Source organism: Procambarus clarkii, chromosome 16 (assembly GCF_040958095.1).
Source record: "Procambarus clarkii isolate CNS0578487 chromosome 16, FALCON_Pclarkii_2.0, whole genome shotgun sequence".
Taxonomy (NCBI): domain Eukaryota; kingdom Metazoa; phylum Arthropoda; class Malacostraca; order Decapoda; family Cambaridae; genus Procambarus; species Procambarus clarkii.
In genome coordinates, this window is record NC_091165.1 from 31,226,296 (window position 1) to 31,242,752 (window position 16,457).

At 40.5% G+C, this 16,457-nt stretch overlaps 1 protein-coding gene across 1 annotated transcript in view; it reads left to right on the forward strand.

The window, feature by feature from the left end:
• Positions 1–303: 303 nt before the first annotated feature.
• Positions 304–16,457, forward strand: part of DNAlig4 (DNA ligase 4) — a 594,766-nt gene continuing 578,612 nt past the window's right edge. Inside the window, exon 1 of the mRNA XM_045745582.2 lies at positions 304–411. Within this exon, the coding sequence (XP_045601538.2) occupies positions 312–411 (100 nt within the window). The 5' untranslated portion in view covers positions 304–311. The remainder of the gene's footprint in view (positions 412–16,457) is intronic.

Here is a 16,457-nt window from a genome sequence, read left to right on the forward strand (position 1 = left end):
AGAATGTTTGTACTGTAACGCTGCAACTATGTATGTACTGTTCCTAAAAAAATTATTATTATTATTATTATTATTATTATATAAGTTTTAGTCTTAATGTTTTTCCTGCCCGAAACGCTTTGCGTAATAGTGGCTTTAGGCATTGTATGTACTAGCTCTATCTATAAATCCATCAACATTTTGTATCTTACCTTGTATGTATGTACTTTATCTGAATAAATATTTGTATTTGTATTTGTACTGTGCGAGCTTTGAACCAAAGAAAACGATTGTTCGGAGAGATTGCCAAGCGTTCGAATTATCACAACTGCATGAATTGTGCTTTAGTTGCCCCTAACCCTCTACATCAACAAAACCCTGCTGACCATTGTTACGAAGCTACATCTCGGGAATTGAAGAGTAAACAGCCAGGTATATGACGAGTCGCTATATTTCTATTTCACTTTTGACAATTAGACAACAATAGTGAACATAAGGGCCCTGTAGTGCAGTTGGGATTGTTCTTGAATCGCAATAGGGGATCCAGTGTTCGGTCCTCAGTTGGGACACAAATGGTTCGGCACATTTCCTTCATCATAAATAAATAATAAATAAATAAATAAATGTTTATTCGGGTTCAAAGTTCAAGTAAGTTTATTGAGACAAGAACAAAAAAGTACATCTTTAGGTTATTTCTACCCCCCCAAGTTTATTCAGGTAAAGTACATACATACGAGAGGTTTTACAAAAATTGATAGATTTATAGATAGAGCTAGTACATACGATGCCTAAAGCCACTATTATGCAAAGCGTTTCAGGCAGGAAAAACATTAAAGACTAAAACTTAATACTAATTGAGATTAGAGTATAACATGTGTTGAGAACAATTAAAAATAAAAATAAAAAAGGGGGGAACATGGCAGAAAAAAGCAGCACAAATACAATTAGGTTGACAAACAACCTTGTTTAAAAAACAGACATGGGTTGACAATATAGGGGTAAGGTAGGTAACAGGGAATTTATTAGGTACTGCTTAGTTTTTATCTTAAACTGGTTGAGAGAGGTACAGTCTTTTAACATGATTGGGAAGGTCATACCACATTCTGGGTCCCTTGATTTGTAGAGCATTTCTAGTTTGATTAAGTCGTACTTTTGGAATATGAAAACTGTATTTGTAGTTCTGGTGTGGTGCTCATGGGTTCTGCTACAACCTTCAGTGAAGCTTTTGAGGTCAGGATTGGCTTTACAGTTCAGCGTTTTATATATGTATAATACACAAGAGAGAATGTGCAGTGACTTAATATCTAACATATTCAGAGATTTGAGTAGGGGTACCGAGTGATGTCTGGGGCCAGAGTTGGATATTGACCTAATAGCAGCTTTGTGTTGAGTAATTAGAGGATGTAAATGATTTTGGGTAGTAGAACCCCATGAACAAATACCATAGTTGAGATATGGATAGATGAGGGAGTAATAGAGTGTCACCAGGGCAGGGCGTGGTACATAATATCTGATCTTAGAAAGAATGTCAACAATTTTTTAAACTTTTTTTGATATAGTTAGTATGTGTCCCTGGAAATTCAGTTTGTGGTCAATGAGAATGCCAAGGAATTTGCCATCTATTTTGTTACAAATTTGGGTATTGTTTATCCTGAGATTTATTGGATTAGAGGATTTATTGCCAAACAGAATATAGAAAGTATTGTCAATGTTAAGGGTGAGTTTGTTGGCAGTTAGCCAAAGATGGACTTTATTTAGCTCAGTATTCACTGTGGCATTTAGAGCAAGGGGGTCAGGACTGGAGTAAATGAAAGTTGTGTCGTCAGTAAATAGAATTGGTTTGAGGTGTTGGGAGGCATTTGGAAGGTCATTAATGTAGATGAGAAAGAGGAGAGAGCCAATTATGCTGCTCTGAGGAACACCGATGTTGATGGGTAGGGTGGGAGAAATTGTATTATTTAGAGAAACATACTGGAGCCTGTCAGTAAGGTAAGATTTGAGGTATTGCAGGGAGTGTCCTCTGACTCCATAATGATGTAATTTAAGAAGGTTTTGGTGGTTGACAGTGTCAAAAACCTTACGCAGGTCCACAAATAACCCAACAGGGAACTCATTTTTATCAAGAGCTGCATGAATCAAGTTAATCATACTAATAAGTGCATCGTTAGTGCTTTTTTTGGGTTTGAAGCCATATTGACAAGAGCTAAGTATATTGTGTTTGGCAAGATAAGAGTAAAGCTGCTTGTTTATTAGTTTTTTAGTTTAGTTTTTAATTTAATTTAGTTTAAATTAAGTTTTTCAAATATTTTTGACAAGTTAGGCAGGATTGATATAGGTCTGTAGTTGTTAACATCTGTGAGATCACCACATTTGTGGACAGGGGTTACTCTCGCTTTTTTTTTAGAATATCTGGAAAGGTTTGGAGTTCAAGTGACTTGTTGAAGAGCAATGCAATAGCAGGGGGCTAAAGATCTGGAGGCTTTTTTGTAAATTAAAATTAGTATCTCCTCAGCACTTGACTTGGTTTTAAGGGAAAGGATTATCTCATTAACATCAGTGGAATTTGTAGGCTTTAGGTACAGAGACTGTGGATAGTTACCTATAAGATAGTCTTTAACATCAGTACTGGAAGATGGAATGTCATTTGCAAGGGATGACCCAATGGAAGAGAAGAACCTATTGAACTCAATAGCAGAATCAGAGGTTGAAAGCTGACCATCGTTATTGGACAGGAGTGTTGGTTTGTTATTTAAAATCTTTGATCCCAATATTTGTGAAAATGTGCTCCAAGTTTTTTAATGTTGCTCTTTATTTGGGTAAATTTATCTTCGTAGTATTTAGTTTTGGCTCGTCTAATTATTTTAGATAGCAATAAAGAGTAATTCTTTGAGAATTCTTTGGAGACGGTTCCTAACCTATACTTCTTCTGAAGGTCATGTTTTTTTTATTAATGGATTTAAGTATTCCCTTTGTAAGCCAAGGATTGTTTAGCCTTTTGGTTGTGACTTGTTTTGTTAGCATAGGACAGTGGGTGTTATAAAGGCTGAGAGTTTTTTGAAGAAAAGATTGCACTGCTAGGTTGATGTTCCCTATGTTACCTAACTCAGACTCCCAGTTGACATTAGCAGCAGCAGTTATAAAATTGCTTATAGCAGTTTCATTGTGCAGCCTAAAGCTTAACTCCCTATCTCTAGAGGTGGTTTGTTAATGTTTGTATCATCTTTGCGATACGATACGTACAGTTTGCATGAAGGCTTATCTTCCTGATGACTGCACGAGTGGTGATGTTGAAAGATGTATCACTCACAGTGGCGCATCAACGTTATAAGTTGGCAGAGTTTGAAAGTTATTGAGGTCGTCTATTTGTGCGAGGGTGATGACAAATAAACATGAGCGGAATTTGTCACAGGACGGGAAAGGCGTGGGGTTGTTTTGCTGGTGATAGTGAAGTGCTGCTATTCTATAAGAAGTGTGTGGTTTAGTCAAGAGACTGATTTTGAGAGTTGAAGCATGTTTGGGAGTTTGTCGCAATTCAGAGAGGTTAGAGTAGGTTATGTTAGATTATGTTAAGTAATGTGGGGTTAGTGTGTATATAGTTATGGGTTAGGTTAGGATGTCATATACTGGATCTTTACGTCTGGGATGTGATTACATCAATCTTCCTTGATGTGCGAGTAGTACAGCATGTTGATTATCCAGAAGTGGTTGGGGGATGTGTAGTGGGAGTATGTGGTTTAAGTTGTTTTTCAGTCGAAGTGCTAGGTCACTGGGAGGTTTGTACATCTGGGGATTTCTCGATGCCTCTGTTCACATAGTGGTTAATAGGTCTCTGGGAGTTGGGCAACAGTTGTGGGGTTGCATCCTGGGGAGGGTTTGTAGTTTGACCTTGATGGTGGACATTGATACTAGCCTAAATTATACATGTTACATAAAGTACACATAATACATATAAACTACACATAATAATAATATGTATACATAAAGTACACATAATTATGTGTGTACAGACTTCCTGTCACGAACAGGAAAGGTTCCATTAGTACAGTCATGTTTGTTCTCAACTCACAATCAAGAATTCAGGGTTCAAATCCCAGGTGGGACTGAAATGGCATTTCCTATCACCTAATGCACTTGTTCACCTAGCAGTAAGTAGGTACTCAGGAGTTAGTCAGCTTGTTGTAGGGGTTACATCCTGGGCATGATCAGTAATATGACTTTGGGGGACCTCGATATAAACAACAGTCTAAAGTCTATAAGATACAAGACTAACATGTATGCTAACATGTATGTACACTGGCTGCCTGTATCCTGTCACATTGAATTATTATTATAACACTGGATATTATAACTTAATTAGGCCTAATGTTACATAAAAAGTCTGTTATTCTGTCCAAAACACTGCATGTTATTAGCTTGGTATGAATGTAATTTGCATATTTACATTGACACATTGTTACTTGTACATGTAAAGAATATAAAAACATCAGTGCTATCTTCTATCGTAAATCCAATGTACCTTTTTTTATATATAAATAAAAAAAATAAAAAATATAGAGGAGGGAGGGCAAATTCGAGGACCACAGAGAATAGAGGTGAGTGAGGGTGGGGAAGCAAGCACCACAGAGAGTGCTGGTGAGAGAGGGTGGGGAAGTGAGCACCACAATAAGTGGAAGTGAGCGAGGGTGGGGAAGCAAGCACCACAGAGAGTGATGGTGAGTGAGGGCTTGGAAGCGAGCACCACAACACTGCGCCTCTCCACTTCCCGGCCCGGCCCACCTTTCTCACTCAACAAACTGCATATATTATATCATATTAAGAGAAGAGTTCAGGAGCCTCATATTGCACTCATTTCCACCCTGAAATCATATAAATTATTCAGGTACTTGAAAGACATATTTTGTGGATACTTTCTCTATCACAACCCTTAAAACAAACCTACAAAATTCTCTAATCTTATCCAGTCGTCACCTTCATAATAACATTAACAAAACTTGTGTTATTCATAAAATATATCATAAGAACATATTAGAGTAGATTGTTTGCATGTGGGGATGTTGGATGTATAGTGTCACCATAATGAGTCACTATAATGTTTTACTATAATGTGTCATTATAATGCACCATTATAACACATCACCAAAATGCATCACTATAACATGTTACCATAATTTGTCACCATAATGCACCACTATAATGTGTCACCATAATGCACACTATAATGTGTTACCATAATGTACCACTATAATGTGTCACCATATTATGTCATTATAATGTGTCATTATAACGTGTCATCATAATGCATTACTATAACATGTCCCAATAATGCACCACTATAATGTGTCACTATAATGCACCACTATAATGTGTCACCATAATGCTACACTATAATGTGTCACCATAATGCACCAGTATAATGTGTCACCATAATGTGTCTTTATAACATGTCATCATAATGCATCACTATAATGTGTCGCCATAATCTGTCACAATAACATGTTAACATAATGTGCCACTATAATGTGTTACCATAATGCATCACTATAATATGTCACCATAATGTGACACTATAACGTATCACCATAATGAGTCACTATAACATGTCATCATAATGTACCACTATAACGTGTTACCATAATGCGTCACTATAATGCACTACAATAATATGTCACCATAATGCATCACTATAATGTATCACTATAATGCATCACTATAATGTGTCACCATAATGCATCACTATAATATGTCACCATAATGTATCACTATAATGTGTTACCATAATGCATCACTATAACATGTCAACATAATGCACCACTATTACATGTCACCATAATGTATCACTATAATGTGTCACTATAACATGGCACCATAATACGTCACTATAATGTGTCGCAATAGTAATAGGTCACTATAATGTATCACCATAATGCGTCACTATAATGCGTCACTATAATGCGTCACTATAATGTGTTACCATAATGTGTCACTATAATGTGTCACCATAATGCATCACCATAATGCATCACTATAACACGTCAACATATTGCACCACAATAACATGTCACCATAATGCATCACTATAATGCGTCACTATAACATAACACCATAATGTGTCACTATAATGTATCACTATAATGTGTTACCATAATACATCACTATAATGTGTCACCATAATGTATCACTATAATCTGTCACTATAATGTGTCACTATACTGTGTTACCATAATGCATCACTTTAACACGTCAACATAATGCACCACTATAACATGTTACCATAATGTATCACTATAATGTGTCACTATAACATGACACCATAATGTGTCACTATAATGTGTCGCAATAACAATGCATCACTATAATGTGTTACCATAATGTATCACTATAAAGTGTTACCATAATTCATCACTATAACATGTCACCATAATGCACCACTATAACATGTCACTATAATGTGTCACCATAATGGGTCACTATAATGTGTCATCATAATGCTTCACTATAACGTGTTACCATAATGCATCATTATAATGTGTCACCATAATGTGTCACTATAATGTGTTACCATGATGTGTCGCCATAACATGTCACCATAATGCATCAGTTTAATGTGTTACTATAATGTGTCACTATAACACTTTATCATAATGCATCACTATAATGTGTTACCATAATGTGTCACATGTCACCATAATGTGTCACATGTCACCATAATGTGTCACATGTCACCATAATGCATCACTATAATGCGTCACTGTAATGTGTTACCATATTACATCACTATAACGTGTCACGATAATGGGTCACTATAATGTGTCACCATAAAGCTTCATTTTAACATGTCACCATAATGCACCACTATAATGTGTCACCATAATGCATCACTATAACATGTCACCAGAATGCACCACTATAACGTGTCACTATAATGTGTCACCATAATGCATCAATTTATTGTGTTACCATAATGTGTCACTATAACATGTCACCATAATGCATCACCATAATGTGTCACAATAATGCGTCACACTAACATGTCACCATAATACTTCACTATATCGTGTCTCCATAATGCATCTTAGGACCTCTCCTGTTTCGTAAATATGTACATCAATGACTTGCTAAATATATCTAACATTCCTAAACATATACTATTTACTGACGATCCTACCTTCATCTACTCAGACTCCAACCCCCCCCCCCCCCCCTCCACAATAAATAATATTGTAAATAATGAATTAAAGAAGTCCACTCATGGATGTCATACAACAAACAAACTCACACTAAACCTTGAAAAGAGCTACTACATTTTATTTTGAAGCAAATCATCAAACCAAATTCAACTTCAGATAGACAATATTAACATTAGCATTAAAAATTATGGAAAGTTTCTAGGCCTGTACATAGACAAGAGACTAAACTTTAGCACCCACATACAACACATTGTCAAAAAAAATCCCCAAAAACTGTCAGTATATTATCTAAAATCAGATATATTTTCCCCACTGCTCTAGTTTCACTATACAATGGGGTCTCGACTTACGATGCTAATCTGTTCCCAGAGACGGATCGTAAGTCGAAGCGATTTTTCCCATAAGAAATAAAGGGATTTGAATTAATCCGTTCCCCACCCTCCAAAATATTAACATACAAATACATTTTATACTGAATACAATGTTTTTTCTAACTACAATACAGTACCAAAGTTTCTCTTACCTTTACGGAGGCTCTTGATGGCGTATGGAAGATGGTGATGAGGGGGGGGGGGGAGTTGTTACTGTTTGGAAGGAGAGTCCCCTTCTATTATCACATCAGGGAGTGATGTTTTCTCTGGGGTACTCTCTCTCTCTCCTACGTTTTGCCTGAATACCACTAGGACCTGGTTGTGGTTCAGTGCTTGTTTGTCTCACTACAAATTTGTCAAGAGACATTTGTTTTTCCCTTCGTTTTAACATTTGTCTGTAATGATGCATCACAGTGTCATTGAATAGGTTAAGGCAACGGCCTACTGCAGCTTGATTTGGGCGAGTCATTTCAGCAAAGGTTTGCAATTCTTCCCATGCTGCACACATTTTCTTAATTGTTGAGGAAGAGACATTCTGTACTCTTGTTTCTGCTCTATGGTCATCCTTACATGGGTTTTCATATGTTGAGCCTTACCACTGGCTTTCCTGGGACTCATGGCGTGATATATAATAATTACTTTAATGTTCAAAATGCAAAAAATCACCACAAAAGCAGAATTTCTTATAGGCGCGAGCGTCACTAAGCGGGCAGCTGTAGTAAATTGAGGCAGGTAGGCCGCATGACCGGGAATCACGCGCTCGGTCGACCCGAACTCGTACCAACAAATATCGGAAGTCGATGACACCATCGGATGTCGAGTCGCATTTTTCGATGAAATTTACATCGTAACTCGAAATTATCATAAGTAGGGGCAATCAATCAGTCGAGGTGCCACTGTATTACTCACTTATCTATCCCTATCATACATATCCCTACGGTATCTGTGCGTGGGGTTCAATCACTACAAATTACCTCAAGCCCATCATCACCCAGCCAAAATTGGCTATCAGAACTATAACAAAATGTGTCTTCAGACAACACACAGCTCCTTTCTTCAAATCCCTAAACATGCTAATTAAACACTCACTCCACACATTCTCTTGTGCTAGTTACATGTATAAAACCTTGTTCCTTAATGTTAACCCTGATCTGAAACCCTTCCTTTTAAGTAATAGAACCCATGAGCACCACACCAGAAATAAATATATCTTCCATATTCCCAGAGACAGACTGAATCTGTGCAAACACTCCATACAAATAAAAGGACGTACTCTGTCCCTAATGAATTAAATAAATTGTCCAACATTAGCTTTTGTAAGACAGCTAACTCTACTTTTAATTTATTCAAAAGTAAAACCAAAACGTAGCTAATTTCATACTCATTGTTTCCTATCTTGTGCTTCAAAAACTCACTGTATTTTGTGTTACCTACTCCCCCAGTTTTGATATTTAAGGTATGCAACTTCACCAATGTAATCATTCCTATCAATATATATATTGTAATTATTATAGTATTCTCAAATTTTGATACAAAGTACCTATTAATAATCTTAATTTTATTAGTTAACTTAACACCTGGGCTGCTCTGGCAGTTATAGCCTGCAACACACCCAGAAATAAAAAATAGAATTTTTTGTTTGTCTTATAAAAGTGTTCTTTGTGTTTCCTAATCACAGGAAAAATAATAAAAAAATCGTAGGTGGCATATTTTGGCCACAAAATAGGGCACAGAAGTCTGGTAAAAAAGGTTCGTTTGGTGTTCAGCAGGTAGGCTGCTCCATGTTTTTTAAATAAAAAAATAAAACAAAAATTAACAAAAAAAGGGAAAAATTTTGAAAAACAGAACAAATGTCAAAAAGGTTAGTTCGGTGATCAGCAGGTAGGCTGCTCCATGTTAATTAAATAAAAAGAAAAAAAAGAAATTAAAAACAATTAAAATTTTTAAAAAACAGAACAAATGTTAAAAAGGTTCATTCGGTGTTCGACAGGTAGGCTGCTCCATGTTTCTTAAATAAAAAAAAAATAACAAAAAAATGAAAAATTTTGAAAAACAGAACAAATGTCAAAAAGGTTATTTTAATGTCTCTGATTTTTCGTAGTTTTTTTGCTGTAATATTATTCAATAGTGTGTAGTGTGATATATTTATATAATAAAATGAGTGAATCATTGCTGTACTCAAAAATATGGTGTGCATATTGTTGATTCAATTATGTTCATCAAACAGTGAACAAATACTTTGTCGGTTATTACACTATATACACAGGTTATATATAAGTATCTGCATGTTTTGTTCACCATAATGAACCACTAAGTTGCTATTATGAGTCAAAAAGTAACGAGGAGTGACCGCCACACACCAGACAGCCACTCGCTGCCACTCACTCCCTCAACACCTCACTTGCCTACATTCTCCTCCCACCATACTGATTTTGCTTTTATTCACTATATACAGACGTTATATATAAGTATCTACATTCGTGTTCACCATAACGAACCACTAAGTTGGCATGCTGAGTGGCAGTGCCAGTGGCAGCCAGTGGCAGCCCGCCACTGGCTGCTACTTCCTCCCTCCCTCAAGTCACCTGACTCACCTACATTCTCCTCTCACAATACTGTTTTTGCTTTTATTCACTATATACAGACGCTATACATAAGTACCTACATTCGTGTTCGCCATAACGAACCACTAAGTTGGTATGCTGAGTGGCAGTGGCAATGGCAGCCAGTGGCAGCCCGCCACTGGCTGCCACTCCCTCCCTCACCTCACCTCACCTGACTTGCCACCATTCTCCTCCCACCATACTGTTTTTGCCTTTATATACAGACGTTATATATAAGTATTTACATGTTTTGTTCACCATAACTGTACATCTAAGCTTGTATGGTGAGTAAAGGCACAAAGACATAGTTACTCACACAGTCAGCTGGTGGTGGCCGCCCTCAAGGCCAGACGTACTAATATTTCTCCTCCAACAATACTGTTTGTGGAGTTATTACGCTATATACACACACGTTATATATTAGTATCTACGTGTTTTATTCACCATACTTGTACAAGTAAACTGGTATGGTGCCCAAAGACCATAGTGGTCACCAGTAAACAACATAATAAATCGTGCAGACGACGCCACCTCCCTCACCAAAATGGCGGCTCCCAACCTACTCCTATTGCTGTTATCACACTCTATACACACGTTATATATAAGTATCTACATTTGTGTTCACCATAGCGAACCACTAAGCTGGTATGGTGAGTACAGTCAATAAAAGGTGGCTACACCTTTTAAAAATAAGTATATGGAGCACCACTTGGCAAATGGAATTTAATGTTAATAAATGCCATGTTATGGAATGTGGAATAGGAGAACATAGACCCCACACAACCTATATATTATGTGAGAAATCTTTAAAGAATTCTGATAAAGAAAGAGATCTAGTGGTGGTTCTAGATAGAAAACTATCACCTGAGGACCACATAAAGAATATTGTGCGAGGAGCCTATGCCACGCTTTCTAACTTCAGAAATGCCTTTAACCCTTAAAGTGCGCATCACTTCATATGAAGTGTAAATCGTTTTACCAGTCAACTGCGCTTCACTTCATATGAAGTGTATGGGTACCGCGCACGATTTGAATGGCCCGCGGTGTAGCTGGGGGTCCCATACGCTGCCCAGGGGCTCTAGTAAACAGCGGCCATTTTGAAAAAAAATCCAGCTCACGATTCGATGGCATGGGAGGCCTCAGTTTAGCGAGAGTCACCATGGCGAGCGCACGGTCAAACGCCTCACGGGCACGCACCACTCAGTCCCTCACCCCAGAGCAAATAGCCCACGAATTATTCTCTGAAGGTGAAGAAAGTGTGTTTGACGATTCAGACAACGATGAGGATTATACACAGTTGTCGGGTGATAGTAGCAGCAGCAGTGAAAGTGAGAATGACCGCCATGCCATGGCGAGGCCTATACGCTCTCCCATGCCTCCTCGCCCATTTTCTACCCCAATTCTACCACGACCTCACAGTTCCTGTGGATATTTTCTGTTTGAGGGTGACGAGTCAGAGGGAGGTGACTCCTTTTCTGGGTTTAGTGACTCAGATCAAAGTTTTATTAAGCCTGTGGCTGGTACCAGTGGTGTAACTGGGCGAGAAATTGTCGCGTCAGCAGCATCTCGCCCGGCCAAGCGCCACCGCATGGCACCACATGAGGGACCAAGACCCTCGTGTTCACGTGCACCCACCTCACGTGCACGTAGCCGCCGTGCTTCTCGCAGACGGTATTCAGCTTCTGGTCGCCGGTATGCATCGCTTCCTCGCCGTCTTTCCTCTGCATCTCGCAGGACGCCTGGTGTACTTGAGTGGAGTGATGGTGACGATTTTATTCCTAATATTCCTCACTTTGACGATAAAGATGTAGGGATTACAAACCTTTTCCCTAATCAAGGTGAGGACATGGCTGAGATGGAATATTTTACAGCATTCTATGATGAACCACTCATGGAATACATTGTACACCAAACGAACCTGCATGCTGCTTACCTGATTGAGAGGGAAATCACAGAATTTTCACGACTGCAGCGTTGGAAAAATACCACAGTTGCGGAAATGTATGTGTTTTTGGCACTGTTTGTTGATGAAGCACTGTCACAAACATGCAATAAATGACTATTGGAGCAAGGACAAGACAATACCAACACCTTTATTCGGGAAATATATGTCACGAGACAGGTTTCAGATACTCCTCAGGTGTCTACATTTTGGAAGTGTTCAGGACCGAACACCTGATGATAGACTGTGGCGAGTGAGGCACTACATGAACGATGTTATTGGAAAATTCAGAGATTTTTACGTACCAGCACAGAAGCTGGTGGTTGATGAATCTCTCATACTTTACAAGGGACGTGTTCCATTCAAACAGTACATTCCCTCAAAACGAAACCGATTTGGCCTGAAATTTTTTGTTCTTTGTGATTGTGAGACAGGATACGTGTTACACATGATTCTGTACTCGGCTAGTGATGTAGACATTCCCGGTAACGACGAACATGGATTCTCAGGGAGTGTAGTGAAGACCATCATGGCTCCGTGGATGAACAAGGGACACATTTTATACACAGATAATTACTATACAAGTCCCTTGCTAGCTCGGTTCTTGCTAGAAAATAGAACCGGATTGGTTGGTACAGTAAAGCCACAACGAAGGGAAATGCCTGTGTTTGACAACGGCATTGCAGTTGGTGAGTGTCAGAGAAGGAAAAGTGATAACATTCTGTCAGTTTGGTGGAAAGACAAAAGAGAGGTGAACTTGTTGACAACAATTCATGATGGAACAATGGTGAACAGTGGGAAAGTGAGCCATAAAACAAACGCACCACTATATAAGCCAGACTGTGTTTTAGACTATAATATCAACATGCGGTTGATTGATAAATCAGACATGATGATTGGCACTGCAGAGTGTGTGCGGAAGACATGTAGGTGGGCGAAAAAAGTGTTCTTCCATCTTGTGGACATGAGCATGCTGAACTGTTTCAACATGTACCTTGTGAGAACTGGACGTAAGCCCACTTTCCGTGACTTTGTATTTGATGCTGCAATACAGTTATTAGGAAAGTTTGCAAAAGATGTCCCAGGTATTCAGCGGCCCATCATAAACCCACTGTTGCAGCATGCTGGTACTCCACGCCTCGCTCACACTGAAGGCTTCCTAGCACACAAACTTAAGTATTTGCCACCTGGTGTGAAGCGTGCAATAGCCCAACGTGATTGCTTGGTGTGTAAAACAACGACACGTAGAGACAAGAAACGGAAGCTTGTGCAAACATGGTGTGAAACGTGTGGTATCCCATTATGTGCTGTCGACTGCTTCAATGACTACCACAGTCTAGAAATCTTCTAAGTGTGCTTCAAAGTGTGTATAGCGTGTGCGAGTGTGTAAATATGTATACATATAAGCAGATAGCGTGTGCGTGAGTGTAAATATATACAAATATAAGCAGAACATACAATATAATAGACTGTAATGACATATTATATTGCCGTAATTGAAAACATTTGTGTGCGCCTGTGTATACTCAAATATGCAACAATTATTGATACAAAATATGTTCAAACAGTATTTGAAACACAATTAGTGAAAAAAAATTAGATAAAATGCGCTTAGACATTGTAAATAAATAGCGCGAAAATATATTTGTGGCAACTCTGGCTGTTTGAGGACCGCGCGCAACATCTCCCGGGCGTGTACTGCATGAGCGAACATGCAGATTGTGACGTCATCACCGAGCTTCTCGGCTCTATTGCAACAAAAGTAAGTACAATAGAATTTTTTTTTATTTTTCCCGTGATCAGTGAACAGAACTTAACAGATTAGCAAAAAAAAAAAAATTTTTTTTTTTTCAAAATGACATGCGCCTGTGTGGATAGCAGGATATTAGACCCCGAGCATGTTAAGGGTTAAGGGGGCATTAGGTTCCGATTTGCCCCAAAAATGCAATAAATGAAAACTCGTTCGATTTCAATCAAACTTTTTTGACAAGTTGTATATGAAAAGTGTTTCATCTGGTCCAAGTTTCAGCATCGTAGCATAAATAGGAAGGGAGAAAAAAAATATTGAAGTAGGTGTCAAAATTATACCAAAATGGTCAAAAACGATTATCAAACAAAAGTGTCAACTGAAATCATAGCTATGACTCTTTGTTATCACAATAGCATATATTAAACAAATATTACAATTAATTTAATTGGAAAAAAATTTAAGTTAAATTTTTTTGTTGTTTTTTTTTTCAATTTTTTTTTCTGGGGGGAGCCCCGTCGGCTCCCCGGAGCTATCCCAGGCTGATATGCTAATGTCAGACTTTGGCATCAGTCATGTGTATGGAGTTCTTAGGCCTACCGGGGACCACGGCCAGAACCGGGCCCCCTCAGAGAGGAAAGGGGAGCAATGGCCTATAGAAGCCCCCGTGTAGTTGGAAGCATTCTATGTCTGCCATCGACCGGAACAGTCACCCAGAAAGGTAAGCGCCCCAAAACAAACCCCTATTCTGGTTAAAATTGCTACCTAAAACCGAACTAGTGGATAGAACTCCCCAACCGAAAACAAGCAAACTAGTGTGACGTCACACACTGCCGCGCCGCTGTCTGCGCAGCTCCCCCCTCCCCGGGAGGGGGAAGGGGGAGCCCCAGACCCCCCGCGCCGGCTACCCACACCTCAGTTCTTGAGGCTGATGCTATAGGCGATGGTCGTGTGCTCTGGCTCCGGTGTCGCTACTGCACTGTGCTTTGAGTGTGGTGTTAGTTTTGTGGGTGCGAGAGCCAGGAGTTATCTTCAGTACTCGGGCTGCATGCGCCTAGGGCTGCCTTCCCTAGGTGCCCTGCAAGTACTGCCCTTGGGGCTTGGGGCCACCTTCCACAGGCTCCTCGGGGTCTGCCTCTGCTGGTCCGTTTTACCTTTCGGTTTTTCGGCCGCCTGTTGGGCTCTTGGGTGTTCTGTTCTCCCTTGTTACCGGCAGGTAAGAGGCAGTTTGCACTGGTAGGGGTGCAGGGTGCTGCTCAGCTTGTATTTCCCGACATCGCGGCCGGCTCTGTTCCTTGGGGTTCGCTGTCCTCTTGCGGGGTTTTGTTTTTCTTTTTGTTTTTGCCTGGTGGGGGGTTCTGTCATTTTATTCAGTTTGTTTTTGCCCTTCCACTGTTCTCCTCGGTGGCGCCCCCTGCTAGGTCCCCGTGAGTGTACACGTCCCTGGGGTTCAGCTTTAGAAGTTTGCTTGGTAGTTTTGGGCGCCGGTTTGCAGCGCCCTGCCTGGGACTACCTGAGCGCGAGTCCTCTTAAAGTAAACGCTCAGGACCCTGGGAATCCCCTAGGGGGCGCGTGGGTCCGGTGGATGTGACCCCGGAGTCCCCACTCGCTGTGTGCGAGTTTGAGGGTTGCTCGGTCCCCTTGTCTCAGGGTGACCCTCATTGTTTTTGCCTCTGCCACGCTGCCTGTTGGGTCGGTGATACTTTCGACCCTGAGTCCTGTGAGTGTTGCTGCTTGCTTGTGACTCAATTTACCCAATCCTCTGATGATTCTATTCGGGTACAGGCGGCACGTGCGTTGCAGTTTAGGTTTCGTCTGTTGCAACGCGCTCGGTTGGTTGCTTCCCCGGATGCCCCGGGGCTGCCCCGCTTTGCTTTTCGAGACCCGGACTTGGGGGTGGGGGTCGCTTCGATCCTGGTTCAGTCCGCACCTCCTCGTCCTTCCCCTTCTGTTCGTTCTGGTCCCCCGCCCCTGCTTCCGGCCCCGAAGCGTCTGAGGGTTTCGGGGTCGGAGCAGGGGTTACTTGATCTCGAGACTCGGGCAGCTTCGGGGGTTGCCCCTTCCGGGGGGGCGGCAGAGGCATTCGAGTCTTGTCTCCCGGCCGAAGCTTCAGGGTCTGACCAGTGGGCCCCCCTTCCTCCAGCTTTTCCGGCTGCTCCGTCCTTGTCTTGTGGGGTCGGGGCTTGGGGAGAGGACTCGGCCTCGGGTCCTGTGGTGACGGACCTCGAGGCTGGGGAGGGGCTGACTTGGGGGCCTTGGGCCCCGCTGGACCCCGCCTGGGTTTTTCTTCCCACTGAGCGGGGCTTATTGTTACAAGGAGTGGGGTTTTCTTTCCCCCCCTCTGCGTACGAGTTGGATTTGGTGTCGGCCCCTCCCCGGGTACGGTTCCGTGTTCCCCCGGGTACAGGCATACCTCAGAATAAGAGTTTAATCCGTTCCTGGAGACGCCTCGCCTTCCGAAAACTCGCATTCCGAAGTTAATTTCCCCATAAGAAATAAAGGGAAATGAATTAATCCGTTCCTGACTACCCCAAAAACCCCACATCAAACTAAATTTTTATACCTAATTTACCTAATTCATCTAAATAAACCTACAAAACTGTGTTCCAGTTATTACTTACCTTGCTG